Source organism: Balaenoptera acutorostrata, chromosome 2, assembly GCF_949987535.1.
Source record: "Balaenoptera acutorostrata chromosome 2, mBalAcu1.1, whole genome shotgun sequence".
NCBI lineage: Eukaryota > Metazoa > Chordata > Mammalia > Artiodactyla > Balaenopteridae > Balaenoptera > Balaenoptera acutorostrata.
The window spans coordinates 118917315-118930927 of NC_080065.1; the positions used below are offsets into that span (position 1 = coordinate 118917315).

The following is a 13613-nucleotide window of genomic DNA, read 5'->3' on the forward strand; positions in this document are numbered from 1 at the left end:
AAGAGGCTCACTGGGAGGGTTATTCTCCCATCTTTATCATGCAATAAAGTGAGACACTGTTAAATTCTAAACCAGAATAAATTATGGTTGGGCTGGGGAGTGAGAAGGTGGTGTTCAAGTTGAGTTGGAGCAGGAACTAAAAGAAGAAAGTGACATTTTCTGGTCTGGGTTGTACTTGGGGAGTATGGGCATGTGGAATAGGACCTTACCTTACTTAGGCAGTCTTTTCAACATTTAAAGTTTGTAACTGTTGTCAAAGTTGCATACCTTTATCCCGGTGTAGGATATCTTGAAGCTTTGTTTGTCGTTTATTCTTTAATTCAACAAGTATTTATTGTGTCAAGTTTGTCCTCCGTGTTGGGGCTATGACAGTGAACAAATCTGACAAAAACCATTGCGTTAGATTGGATCCTAATTGGGACGATGATCATAAAGTCAACACAGTAAACAAAGTAAAATACACACAGTACGTCAGATGGTAAAATAGTTTCCACCACCAGATCCCTTTATGGAGGAACAGTGTGGGTCATAGTGAGCTATACCAATTTGCTTCTGCCCAGGTAATTGTCTTCAAGTTTTGTTGGTGGTCACAACGTACCATTTACATAGTGGTCCTCGTCTCCAGGTATCATGCTTGACAAGCATGTTAAAAAGCTAAAAGTGACCTTCAAGTTATTTTCGCTTCTGAAACTAGCTTTCTTAATTCCTTCCTGAGTTAATGTTCCATTGATGATTTAGAGATTATTCATTTTAGGTTTTTAGGACATGAAGAAATATTAAGTTTAGATCCTTTTGTTTTTTTATTGCAGGTGAAATACATGGAGGAAGAGCGAAATTTTACCACGGAGCAAGTGACTGCCATGCTTTTGTCCAAACTGAAGGAGACAGCAGAAAGTGTTCTTAAGAAGCCTGTCGTGGACTGTGTTGTTTCGGTGAGTTTGATCCCTACACATTATTGGGGTCTTGCATGAAGAAGCAGAAAGAAGAAAGCTGTTAATTGAAAATAAAATTGCTTTTTGTCTTAGGTGGTAATGGTTATTTTAAGACTTTATCAAACTAGTTCTCATGTTCTTGAATATTTTTTTCTGCCCCCTAGTTTTTGCTCATGATTCTGTTATTCTGTCTGTTTAAAGGCTTATCTCTAAGCCCACTTCTTCCTGGATTCTTTCTAGCACCTAGCATAGTGCCTGGCACATGGTAGCCACTTGTTTGTTGAATTAGTTGAATACTCTCAATTAGAAATACTGTTTTTTTCTTGATTTCTATCTCTGTATCTTCGCTGTTTTTGTATCCAGCGCTAAAGGCAAGGCAGCAGTAGACTTCATCTTGTCTTTTCCATTTCCCTCTTTAGACGGAAGCCTGGCTGTTTGTAGCTTTGTGCTTGTAGTATGGTGAAGTCCATAGGGACTGTTGAAATTTGGGTGGTTGTATTGGCCTTTCCAATGAATCTCCTCATTCTGCCGTTGTTATCTGATATTTTAGCTCTTTGGCCTCCTTTGCCTTTTTAAATTTTTATTTATTTTTAAAAAATTTTATTGAAGTATAGTTGATTTACAATGTTGTGTTAATTTCTTCTCTACAGCAAAGTGATTCAGTTACACATATATATGTTCTTTGCCATTATGGTTTGTCACAGGATATTGGATATAGTTCCCTGTGCTGTACAGTAGGACCTTGTTATTTATTGGCATCTTTTGTCTTAATTTTGGTGCATTGGTTGGCAAAGCAAGGACTGTTAGGTGGCTTATTTCACCTCACAGTTTTTTGACTGATGGATTCCTTGGTTCTTGGCCATCTAGTAAAGTAGTACTGACATTTGTCAGGAAGAATTGGCTTATGGCTCATAACCCACATTTTGGGGATGCAAAGAATAAGAATGCTACTTCCCTTAAAGAGCTCAGATTCAGTACAGGCACTGTATTTCTTAGATGGTTTCTGCCTTCCCCCAAATGTCTGTTGGACTTTGAGATTTGTCCCCATTTCCCCCCATCTACTGCCCTAACTTTTTTTTTTTTTTTTGGTTGCCACGGGAATTCATTATTTATTCTTTTTTCACACACACACACTGTATTTTATTTTTACAAGAGATAAATAGACTGACACCAAGCATTGTACATGGATGACCACAACAAAAGCAACAATGATTGCAATTACCAAACATGAAACACACTCATACTATGTCATAATATTGACATTCAGTACAGTAATCCTCCACTGTAACAGCTCCTTTTACTGCCCTAACTTTGATTCTGAATTTTGCTCCATGTAGAAGTAAAATTTATGTAAAATGGCAAGACTGCCTGAGTGGCTTTTCCAGCTTTGGGGATCAAGTTAAAAGGTGATGAATTAAGTTATGTGTTGGGGGTCCTCAAGAGTTTTGGTGATTTGATAGGAGAATTTACAGGACTCAGAATAAAGCCATATTCACGGCTAAGATTTATTATAGTGAAAGGATGCAAAGCAAAATCAGTAAAGTGGAAAAGTACATGGACAATGTCTGGAGGAAAGCAGATACAAGCTTCCAAGAGTCACCTTCCATTGGAGTCAGACCAGAAGTGCTTAATTCCTCCAGCAGCAAGTTGTGACAGCACGTATGAAATGTCATACACCAGCGAAGTTCTGCCTGAGCCTTGGAGTCCAGGATTTCTATTGGAGGTCATTCACATAGGCATGTTATGCCTTGCATGTACCAAAATTCCAGACTTGCAGAAGCAAATTAAGTGTAAAGCATAAACTACATTGTACAAACAGTTTAGGCACAGTGAGCCACTCTTATAATTTAGGGAAATTTTTCTGTTGATTTAGGGAACTATTTATCATTCAAATTCCTAGATGCAGAAAAGGGCCAACCTTGCCATTGGGCCTAAGGATAGTGGTCTCTGGCCTCTGTGTGAACTCTTTTCTGCACAGTCTTCTCTGCACAGTCACTGCTCTAGCTTTTGGTACTATGGTATATCTGATTGCTATATAAATAAGGCCTGGGTGGATTTTGCTTTATTTATAAATTGATTATTGTTAAAATATAAGCTTTATTTTTGGGGGAAGGTAATAGTAGCCCTCATGTTCAAATCAAATCAAATGTGTAAAAGGGTATATGGGAAGCTTTAGCATATCTGTTACCTAGTAAGTAGATTTTCCTTCCTAGAGGTTACCAGTTTTACCACTTTGTTACAGATCTTTCCAGAGGTTTTTATGTACCCAGGCAAATATGTATAGGTCCTTTTTTACTTTCATTTTTCTTTTAGTATATTTTGGACAATTTACCTTATATATGTTCCATAGCAGTAAAGAGGCGCTTCGTTCCTTTTAGTGCAGCAGAGTGTCGCAGTTTATGTGTACCATAATCTGTTTAACTAGTCTCTTTTTGTTGGACATCCAGGTTGCTTCCAGATTTTGTTTTTTTTTTTTAATTGCAAAGAATACTACAATGAGTAAACTTGAACAAGTATCATTTTGCTCTTATGTGATAAGTCTGTAGGTTATAGGCTAAATTCCTAGAAGTGCAATTGCTGGGACAAAGGATATGTGTATTTTAAACTTTAACAGCTGTTGTTTAATTGCCCTTTAGAGAATTTGTGCTGATTTACACTTATATCAGCAATGCATGAGAGGGCTTGTGTGACCACAGCCTCACCAGCACAGCTTATTGGTGTATTAAATAATTCTGATAGCTAAATAATGGTAGCAAAGTGTGTGTGATTTTAATGCTGATATTTTACTCTTTAGGTAAACTAGAACATTTTAAAATTTATGAACCATTTTGTATTTCGCTTTTTGTGAAATGTTCCTATCCTTTCCTCATTTTATTTTGAGTGTATGGTCTTTATTTTGATTTGTAGTTGTTCGAATATTAGAGAGATTAACTCTTTGCTGTTTTATGATGTGAGTTGCAAATATTTTTCCCCATTTGGTCATTAGAATTTTTTAATGAGTCAAATGTATCAACCCCCCTCCCCGCCTTTTTCTTTTCTTTTCTTCCCCAGCAAAACATTCTCTTATTTTTATCTCAGCAGATGTTCTCATTTGGCACCTGACATCAAACCAAAGACCTTAGTTCGGTGGGCTGAGACCATTTGTAAACTTAATATTTGTAAGTCTCAGTGCCTATGAGCATCAGAGCACCTGCCCTCCCTCTGATCCCTTAGGGGTGCCTAAATCTGTCTCAGGTGTGCTAACAGTGCTGGCCACAGGGTGGTGGAAAAGTCGTGGCACTGCCATCTGCTGGGATAGGAACCCAAGCTGCGCCTTGAAAGCAAGTTCTTTTCAGGTCTCCAGATAGGGTCCCAGTTATGCTTATTCAACATACTCTGTCTGCCTGGGCTGGAATGAAGAAAGGACCATTTTCCCCAGTGGCACAGGAGAGGATTCACAAGCTGGTTTACACTTTTTAGAGCTCAAGCATCTAAGGAAGTCTTGTCTTGGGGGCTGGAGCAGTGCGCTCCCAGGTCGGTGCTGCTACCCAGGGGAAACCCCAAGTCCAACTTGGCAGCCTTTGCACAATGGGTACTTTCCCAGGATCCATGAAAATATTCAGAGCTCATCTGAACATTTTACTTAAATGCAGTTTACAACTGTCAGAGGAGTTCAGGACTGTCTGGCCTGGGACTCTTATCAGGATCTCATTTTAGGATTAGTTATTCAAAGCATGAAATAAGGGGGAATACCTTTTTTTTTTTTTTGCCATACCATGTGGCATGTGGAACTTCCCCGACCAGGGATCGAGCCTGTGCCCCATGCAGTGGAAGTGCGGAGTCTTAACCTCTGGACCACCAGGGAAGTCCAAGAGGGAATACATTTTAAGGATCGAGGCTGCTCTTTGTAGCCCTGCTGAGGCAACTATTTCAGACATGATCAATACAGAGAAAAGTGGGTACTCAACAGGGCACAGCTGGCTTTCAGACCCAGACTTCTTCAGTGGTGTGGTTGAAGAGGGACTTCAGCTTGGGCATTCTGTCAATAGCTTATCCTCTGCAAGGCTGGTTGACCCAGCAGGTGCAGATCAAGAGCAGCTTCAGGAGAATGAAGACCAGAGACTTGATCAGGTCAAAGGAGAGCTCATTTTATTTTGAGTGTATGTTCTGGCATAACAACATCTTGAAAATGAACTTGAGGCTAAGAACTCTAAGGACGCAGAAAAGGCTGAGCATGGCCAGCTGCTTCTCTCCGCCCTGGAAGAGATGCACGGAGATGATAGTGGGGAAGTAGGTGCTGAGCCTGTTACCGGCGAAGAAGGGCACAGACACGTTTCACCAGGAGAGGCTGGGAGCCAGGCTGTCCACACGCAGGGTCAGTAGCACAGAGAACACCAACAGGGCCAGCCAGGTGCTAGAAGATCTTGAAGGTAGTGAAGCCCAGCCACTGTTGGCGAGAAGAGCATCACGCAGGATGAGTGAGCCAGGGACAGCCGTACGTCCCACCCACCGGGCTGCGCCTCCAGTCCCCACGGGCCTCACTGATGTCTGCTGTTGTTGCTGCCAGGCGAGCGAGAGGCAGCGAGCAGCCCTGCCCGCTGCAGCCCTTGGCCCAGGTGCGCCACTGATCTCCCGGCCCTGGCTTGGGACCCAGCACTGGCCACCAGTGGACTCCCACCTTGACCTGCCGGTTCTTTTGGGTTTTGTGTTATATTTAGAAAATCCCATCTTTTCTTTGACGGTAAAGATTCCCTTTTATTATGGTACTCATGATTTTTAAAAAACATTTAAATTTTTGATTTGAAATATATTTTGGTATTAGGTGTATAGTAAGGATACAACTTTATTATTTTTTCTGTATGGCTGTCCATTTGTCCCAAGACTACTGAATAGTCCAACTTTCTCCTACTGGTTTGAAATACTTCCTTGATCATATACAGAATAAATTGCTGTAAGTATTTGAGGGCGTTTCTGGATTTTACTGTTGTTTGACAGGTATATTTTAAATGAGGGATCTCCATAATACAGTAAACTTTCAAATTTTTTTATAGGTTCCTTGTTTCTATACTGATGCAGAAAGACGGTCAGTGATGGATGCAACACAGATTGCTGGTCTCAATTGCCTTCGATTAATGAATGAAACTACTGCAGGTAAGAGACTATTAACTGAAATTTTTGACTTGCTCCATCTTGAAGGTTGTGAAATCTTAAAACCCTAGGTTTTCTTGTTCCCTGTTTTGCTTGGAGCACTTACCACCTGTGTGTCATAGTTTTTTTGGATACTCTGTCACATTCTATGAAGAGTTCACCTGAGAAGTGCTTTTTCTGTATCCTCATAGCACTTGCTTTGGTATTTAATTGCATGCTTGTTTGGAAAGGAACGCATTTATTGTGTGTTTGGAGCATTGCTTTGGTTTAAATATTGGGTTTTTCTCCAACTTGTGGATTGGTGGAGTTACAGGGGTGGGGTATAAAGCACATCTCAGGGGGTGGAATATATGGGAATGTTGAGATGGCACAAGGATAGTAGAAACATGGGAAGAAATGTTTGGAGAAGTGGAGGAAGTGGTTTCGGGAGAAATTGCCAAAGTTGTTGGAATTGGAAATTGGAAACGTAAGGAAACCTAAGTGAATGTCGGCATTTAACTCTTTGAAGTTAGTGTTCTTCATGAATAAATCATTCAGAGCTTATAAAGATTTTGAGTCTTTCATGGATCTGTATACAGAGTCTGTTTTTTCCTTCTTAAATGAATTTTAAGTTTAGTACTTAAATGGTAACATTATGTTGAATTTTTTTCTTATTGTGTAGTTGCTCTTGCATATGGAATCTATAAACAAGATCTTCCTGCCTTAGAAGAGAAACCAAGAAATGTAGTTTTTGTAGACATGGGGCATTCTTCTTATCAAGTTTCTGTATGTGCGTTTAATAGAGGAAAACTTAAAGTAAGTATATTTTTTCCAGAAAACTGTGTTACAAGTGTATGGTAATTAGGAATTTATGAGAGACAACTTAAAATAATTGGTTAAAGAATTTTGTTTCACTAGTGGAAACTTGGTATGAACTATCTGAACTAGAAATTAGGTAGGTAGGGGTTGGGTGGAAGTTGTAAGCGCAAAATAATTTATCAAGAGTTGACATGGTATGAAGCAAAGAGCATAGACCTTGAGGAAGAAACTCTTAGAGTCCTGAGCCTATTTTTCTTATCTATAATGTGGGGAAAATAATGTTTGCCTTGCAAGCTTACTAGGAGGAATCTTTAACATGTTCATATATCTTACACTGAGGATGGAGGAAATGATAAACGTATTCTCTTAAGGTTTTGAGTGGTCTGGGAACAGGATGGAGTGACTAGAACTTGGGTGGCCGAAAGAAACCAGACTAGGAGTGATATTCTAGATGTCTGGAGATGTTAGAGCTCTGGAGAAAGCAGTTTTGTACACAGAGAAGTCTAGCAGTGTTAATGGCAGAGATGGACCAGAGGGTGATCATGGTCACAGTTGAAAAAATTTTTTAAAAATATGTATACACATTTCCTGTATTAGTCTCTTTATTAAGGTAAAATTTATATAGAGTGAAAGGTATAGATTTTAGGTGTTCAGTGAGGGTTTTTTTTTAATTTATTTTTTTAATTTGAAGTATAGTTGATTTACAGTGTTGTGTTAGTTTCAGGTATGTAGCATAGTGATTCAGTTATACATATATATTCTTTTTCAGATTCTTTTTTCCCTTACAGGTTTTTACAAAATATTGAGTATAGTTCCCTGTGCTATGCAGTAGGTCCTTGTTGGTTATCTATTTTATTTATAGTAGTGTTAATCCCATCCTCCTAATTTATCCCCCCCGCTTCCCCTTTGGTAAACCGTAAGTTTGTTTTCTATGTCTGTGAGTCACAGTCGAATTTGATGGTATATGCTAGTTCCTCAGTGGGATATAAAATCAGTTCTCTAGCTTGGTGATTTTATCTAGAATTTGCTTAAGAACCAAGGATATTTTGAGTATTTAATTATTTGGGTTCTGTATCAAGGTTCTTAGTGCCAGGTCTAAACTGGTTTTCTGCCTCCAATTTAGGGGTTGGTCGAGTGGACTACCTATCCCAAAATAAGTACTTGTTAGGTTTGGAAGGCATTTTGAGTTTCTCTTTGTTACAATCCTGTTTCTTTGAAAACTGGACTTACCTCTGCTTTATATTCTGATTTGTTTCTATGGTTTATGTTTTTGTTTTTTTTTTTAATGCAAACAAATAAATCTTTGGGATGGTTGGGAAATAAGAGGTTCACGATTTTTACAGATATGAATGATGGACCAAGTGTTTTTCTCACTGTTTTAAGCTTTACTTTTATCCATAATAGGATTATTTCTAAATTCCATTTTGTACTCTCACTTTTTGACTTTAATTTAATTATTTATTTTTAATTTTATTTATTTATTTTTGGCTGCATTGGATCTTTGTTGCTGTGCGCGGGCTTTTCTCTGGTTGTGGTGAGCGGGGGCTACTCTTCGTTGCGGTGCACGGGCTTCTCATTGTGGTGGCTTCTCTTGTTACGGAGCACGGGCTCCAGGTGCGCGGGCTTCAGTAGTTGCGCGGCATGCGGGCTTAGTTGCTCCATGGCATGTGGGAGCAACATTGGCATTGTTGCTCCCCTGCATTGGCAGGTGGATTCTTAACCACTGCGCCACCAGGGAAGCCCTCTCACCTTTTTGGACAGAAGATACTGGCCATAATTTAGCCTTGTCTTTGAGTCGAAGTGATGTGTATTAGTTTCTGCTTCATTATCAGCTGTTACTTGTCAGTTTTCCAATTATAATTAAAGCTTAATTATCAAAATGCTTATTATAAAATCAAATTTTGGAACATTTATGTATAAAGAAAAGACATTCATGATCTTATTACAGTTTGGTGTATTTCATTCTAGTCTTTTATGAAAACAAAATTGGAATTACACAGAACTGTGTCTGTTTTTTTTTCCTCTCCTATGAGTTCACTTATTAAGAAAAACTTCCTGAGGACATTTAACATTCTTTGAAGAGATTGTTTTAAGGGTGTGGTTCATCACATATTTAGCCAGTCTTCTATTATTGGGTCTGATTAGATCTAGTTTGCTTCTAATCTGCCAGAGATTTGGAAAAGGATAACCTAACCTAATTAGTCTTCTATGTTGAATAGAAACAGATAACTGTGAGTTCGGGCTTTAGCATATTTTCTGGTAGTAAATTGCATAGAACTAAATAAGCCTTTGGTATTATTCACAGTTTTGTGGTAGCAATAAGACTAGAACTGTACATGACATGTTAGTCTATTGGGCCTTGAATTATAATTGTTGCTTGGAGTCAGATTGGTGTAGTGGAGAAGGCATAGGTTTTGGAATTGAGGTTGGGTTTTGAATGCTACTTCTGCCACTTAATATCTTTGTGACCTGCATGTTATCTGATCTATCTAGGTCTTTGTATCATCTGTAAATTGGGGATTACAATGTCTCTTTCCATAGTGGTTGTAACCATGATTAAATGACACATGCACATTGCCTTGTTTCAGCCTTTTTATGACAGTTTACCAGTTAAATATATATTGTGATAAAATTTTAAATTGGTTAGTTTTTGAATTAATTATCATCTTTTTTCAAAGGTTCTGGCCACTGCATTTGACACAACACTGGGAGGCAGAAAATTTGATGAGGTGCTAGTAAATCACTTCTGTGAGGAATTTGGGAAGAAATACAAGCTAGACATAAAGTCCAAAATCCGTGCATTATTACGACTGTCTCAGGAGTGTGAGAAACTCAAGAAATTGATGAGTGCAAATGCTTCAGACCTTCCTTTGAGCATCGAATGTTTTATGAATGATGTTGATGTATCTGGAACTATGAATAGGTAATCATATTAATATTTTGATGGTAAACTGAACTGTGATGTTTCTCTACTTATATTAGCCTTAATTAGCTAATTGTTGAAATTGTATGGATGTTATATAACTTCAGTTCTATAGGTAAAAATTAGAGGCCATTCAGGATCTTGCCTTTATTTTATTTAAAAAAAAAATATTTATTTATTTTTATGTTTGGCTGCGCCTCATGGCACGTGGGATCTTAGTTCCCTGACCTGGGTTCGAACCCGCACCCCCTGCATTGGAAGTGCAGAGTCTTAACCACTGGACCGCCAGGGAAGTCCAGATATTGCCTTTGATGTGAAGGCTGGGTTTGGTTAGTCTAATAATGTAGACTATTAGGTTTAGGTTTGTTCTGGTTATTTGAATATTCCAGGAAATTGGCAGTTCCTTTACTTGTGCATGTATTACACGTGAGTTACCAGTTTCCATAAATTCAGGGCAAAGTGCTTTAATGCAAGATTAAACTGAATTTGCTTTAGTCATTGATTCAGAAATTGGTGTTTTTGAGTAGTTCAGTATCACTTGAGGACAACGGGTCTTCTTGCATTAATACTACAAGAATTCTGGGTAACTGACATTTCAGGGCTATCCTCAGAAATACCCAGAATGCTTCTGTTATCTGGTTAGGTTGCTTGGATGTTCTTCAGTATGTGAACTCTACTGGTAGAATTCAGGCAAGACTGATGGCTTGTTTGGAGAAGGGTGGCCTGAGCCATCTTCAGAAAATTGGGATGGAGTCAGAATTGCTTTTAATCTGCCAGAATTAGATTACTGTGCCTAGTAACCAGATTTGTAGTCACCTTTCTCTTCTACTTGAAAGTGATGGTTTTCATTTTTATTAAACAACTTTTTGTGTATCTATGATGTGTTGGGGGAATCATACAGTATGTGTTTGGCTTCTTTTGTGTCTGGCTTCTTTAACTTAATGTTTCCTAGGTTCATGTATTAGTACCTCATTGCTTTTTATGGCAAATAATACTACATTTGTGTGGGTATATCACATTTTATTTTTCCATTCATCAGTTGATGGACATTTGGGTTTCCACCTTTTAGCTATTGTGATGAGTGTTTCTATGAACATTCATGAACAAGTTGTTTGAGTATCTTGTTTTCAGTTCTTTTGGGTATATAGCTAGGAGGGGAATTGCTGGGTCACGTGGTAATCATATGTTTAGCTTTTTGAGGAATCACCAAGCTATTTTCAACGTGTCCAGTGCATCTCTAGTGGCAGTGCACACTTCCCTTCTAAAAGCTCGGAAGGGACTTCCCTGGTGATGCAGTGGTTAAGAATCCACCTGCCAATGCAGGGTACAGGGGTTTGAGCCCTGGTCTGGGAAGATCTCACATGCCGCGGAGCAACTAAGCCCATGCACCACAACTACTGAGCCTGCGCCCTAGAGCCTGTGAGCCACAACTGAGCCCTCATGCCACAGCTACTGAAGGCTGTGCGCCTAGAGCCCATGCTCCGCAACAAGAAAAGCCACTGCAATGAGAAGCCCACTCACTGCAGCGAAAGGGTAGCCTCCGCTCCCTGCAACTAGAGAAAGCCTGTGTGCAACAACGAAGACCCAATGCAGCCAAAGATAAAAAATAAATAATAAATAAATAAATTTATTAAAAAAATAAAAGCTCAGAAATACTTATTTCACATAAAATGAGTAAAATATAGAGTTACCATATGATTCAGCAGTTCCACTCCATACCCAAGAGAAATGAAAGCACATTTACACAAAAATTTACATATGAATGTTCATAGCAGCACTACTTATAATACCCCCAAAATGGAAACAACCCAAATGCCCATCAACTGATAAAATAAACAAAATGTGATATGTCCATACAATGGAATATTATTTGGCAATTAAAAAAAATGTTGTACAGATGCGTACTGTAGCATGGATGAACCTTGAAAAGTTTATGCTAGATGAAAGAAATCAGTTAAAATGGACTATATTTTGTCTAATTCTATTTATATGAAATGTCCAGAATGAGTGGTTGCCTAGGGCTGGAGGGTTGGTGGGGGAGTTGGGAGAATAATGTTAATGGTGATGAAAATACTCTTTTATAGGGTGATGAAAATGTTTTAAAATTGATAGTGGTGATGTTTGCACAATTCTGAATATACTAAAAACCATTGAATTGTACACTTTAAATGTGTCAATTCTATGGTATGTGAATTAAATTTCAATAAAACTTTAAAAAATGGAACAACCTCTACTGCTGCTGCTGACATCTTTCTAGAATGCTCTCTGTGCCTTCGCTTTTCATGTTTTTATTTTGGACATTTTCAAATATGCAGCAAAACTGAAAGAATTTTACAGTGAACATCCTTATCCTGCCACTTAGGGTCTACTGATAATATTAACTGTACTTGTTTTTTCCACATACCTATTGATCTATTGATCTATTCATCTATCCATCCTTCTATCTACCCATCAATTTATTTATTTATTTAGGCAAAGCTAAGAGTTTTAAAAAAATAATCATTCATTCATTCATTCATGCATTCTGCGCCAGGTCTTAGTTGCGGTATGTGGGATCTAGTTTCCCCACCAGGGATTGAACCCGGGCCCCGTGCATTGGGAGCGTGGAGTCTTAACCATTGGACCACCAAACCGTCATTTTAAACTGTTTTGGTTGCTACACATCCTCACCAAATATTGGTATTAGTGATCTTGAATTTTTGCCATTCTGGTGGGTGCATTCTATACCTCCACTATTTTTCTTTTTTTTTTTTTTGAGATGTAATTCATAAAAGTCACGCATTTAAAGTATATAATTCAGTGGGTTTTAATATATTCATGGAATTGTGCAGCCATTACCACAACCCAATTTAAGAATATTTTCATCACCTCATAAAGAAACTCTAAATGAGCTATCATTCTGTGAAGAGACATGGAGGAACCTTAAATGTATATTTCTAAGCAAAAGAAGTCAACCTGAAGAGGCTGTATGATTCCAACTATATGACATTCTAGATCTATGTGACATTCTATATGACAACTATATGACCTTCTAGAAAAGGCAAAACTATGGAGACAGTAAAAAGATCAGTGGTTAGCCAGGGTTCAGTGGAAGGGAGGGATGAATAGGTAGAGTACAGAGGATTTTTAGGGTAGTGAAACTATTCAGTATGATGCTGTAATGGTGAATACTTACACCATCTGTCAAATCATGTAGAACCCTAATTTATACTGTCATGTATCAATATTGGCTCATCAGTTGTTAGAAATGTATCTCACTAATGCAAGATGTTAACAGGGGAACTGGGTGTGGGGGTAAGAGGTGTATGGGAATTCTCTGTACTTTTTGTTTATTTCTCTGTAAACCTAAAACCAGTCTAAAAAAATAAAGTGTATTAATTAAAGAGAAAAAAATATCTGGACCCAGTAGCTGTCTTTCCCCATCTGTTCTTCCTTCCCCAAGCTCTAGGCAGTGGTTAATCTACTTTCTGTCTCTTTGGAGTTGGCAGTTCTGAACATTGCATATAAATGGGGTCAGTCATATATAACGTGTTCTTTGTGATCAGCTTATTTCACCTAGCATAATGTTTTCAAAGTTCATCCATGTTCCAGCATGTATCCGTCACTTTTATTGTTTTTGTTCTTTTTTGCTGAATACACTTGATGGATAATAGGGTTTTTCACATATTTTGCCTGTGAATAATGCTGTTGTGAACATTCATGTGCAAATTTTGTGTGGTCATATGTTTTCAATTGTCTTGGATAGATACCTAGAGTGGAATTGCTGGGTCATACGGGAGCACCATGTATAATAACATGCTGAGCAATTGCCAAACTCTTGCAAAGTGGCTACA

General features: G+C 38.4%; 1 protein-coding gene and 1 pseudogene across 1 annotated transcript in view; one reads left to right on the plus strand and one right to left on the minus strand.

Annotated features, from left to right (window-relative positions):
• Nucleotides 1-13613, plus strand: part of HSPA4 (heat shock protein family A (Hsp70) member 4) — a 42631-nt gene that overhangs the window by 14194 nt on the left and 14824 nt on the right. The window contains exons 4-7 of the mRNA XM_007188573.3: nt 810-932; nt 5963-6062; nt 6721-6854; nt 9536-9780. Of these exons, the coding sequence (XP_007188635.1) occupies nt 810-932; nt 5963-6062; nt 6721-6854; nt 9536-9780 (602 nt within the window). The remainder of the gene's footprint in view (nt 1-809; nt 933-5962; nt 6063-6720; nt 6855-9535; nt 9781-13613) is intronic.
• On the minus strand, nt 4962-5639 carry LOC114238646 (transmembrane protein 203-like; annotated as a pseudogene).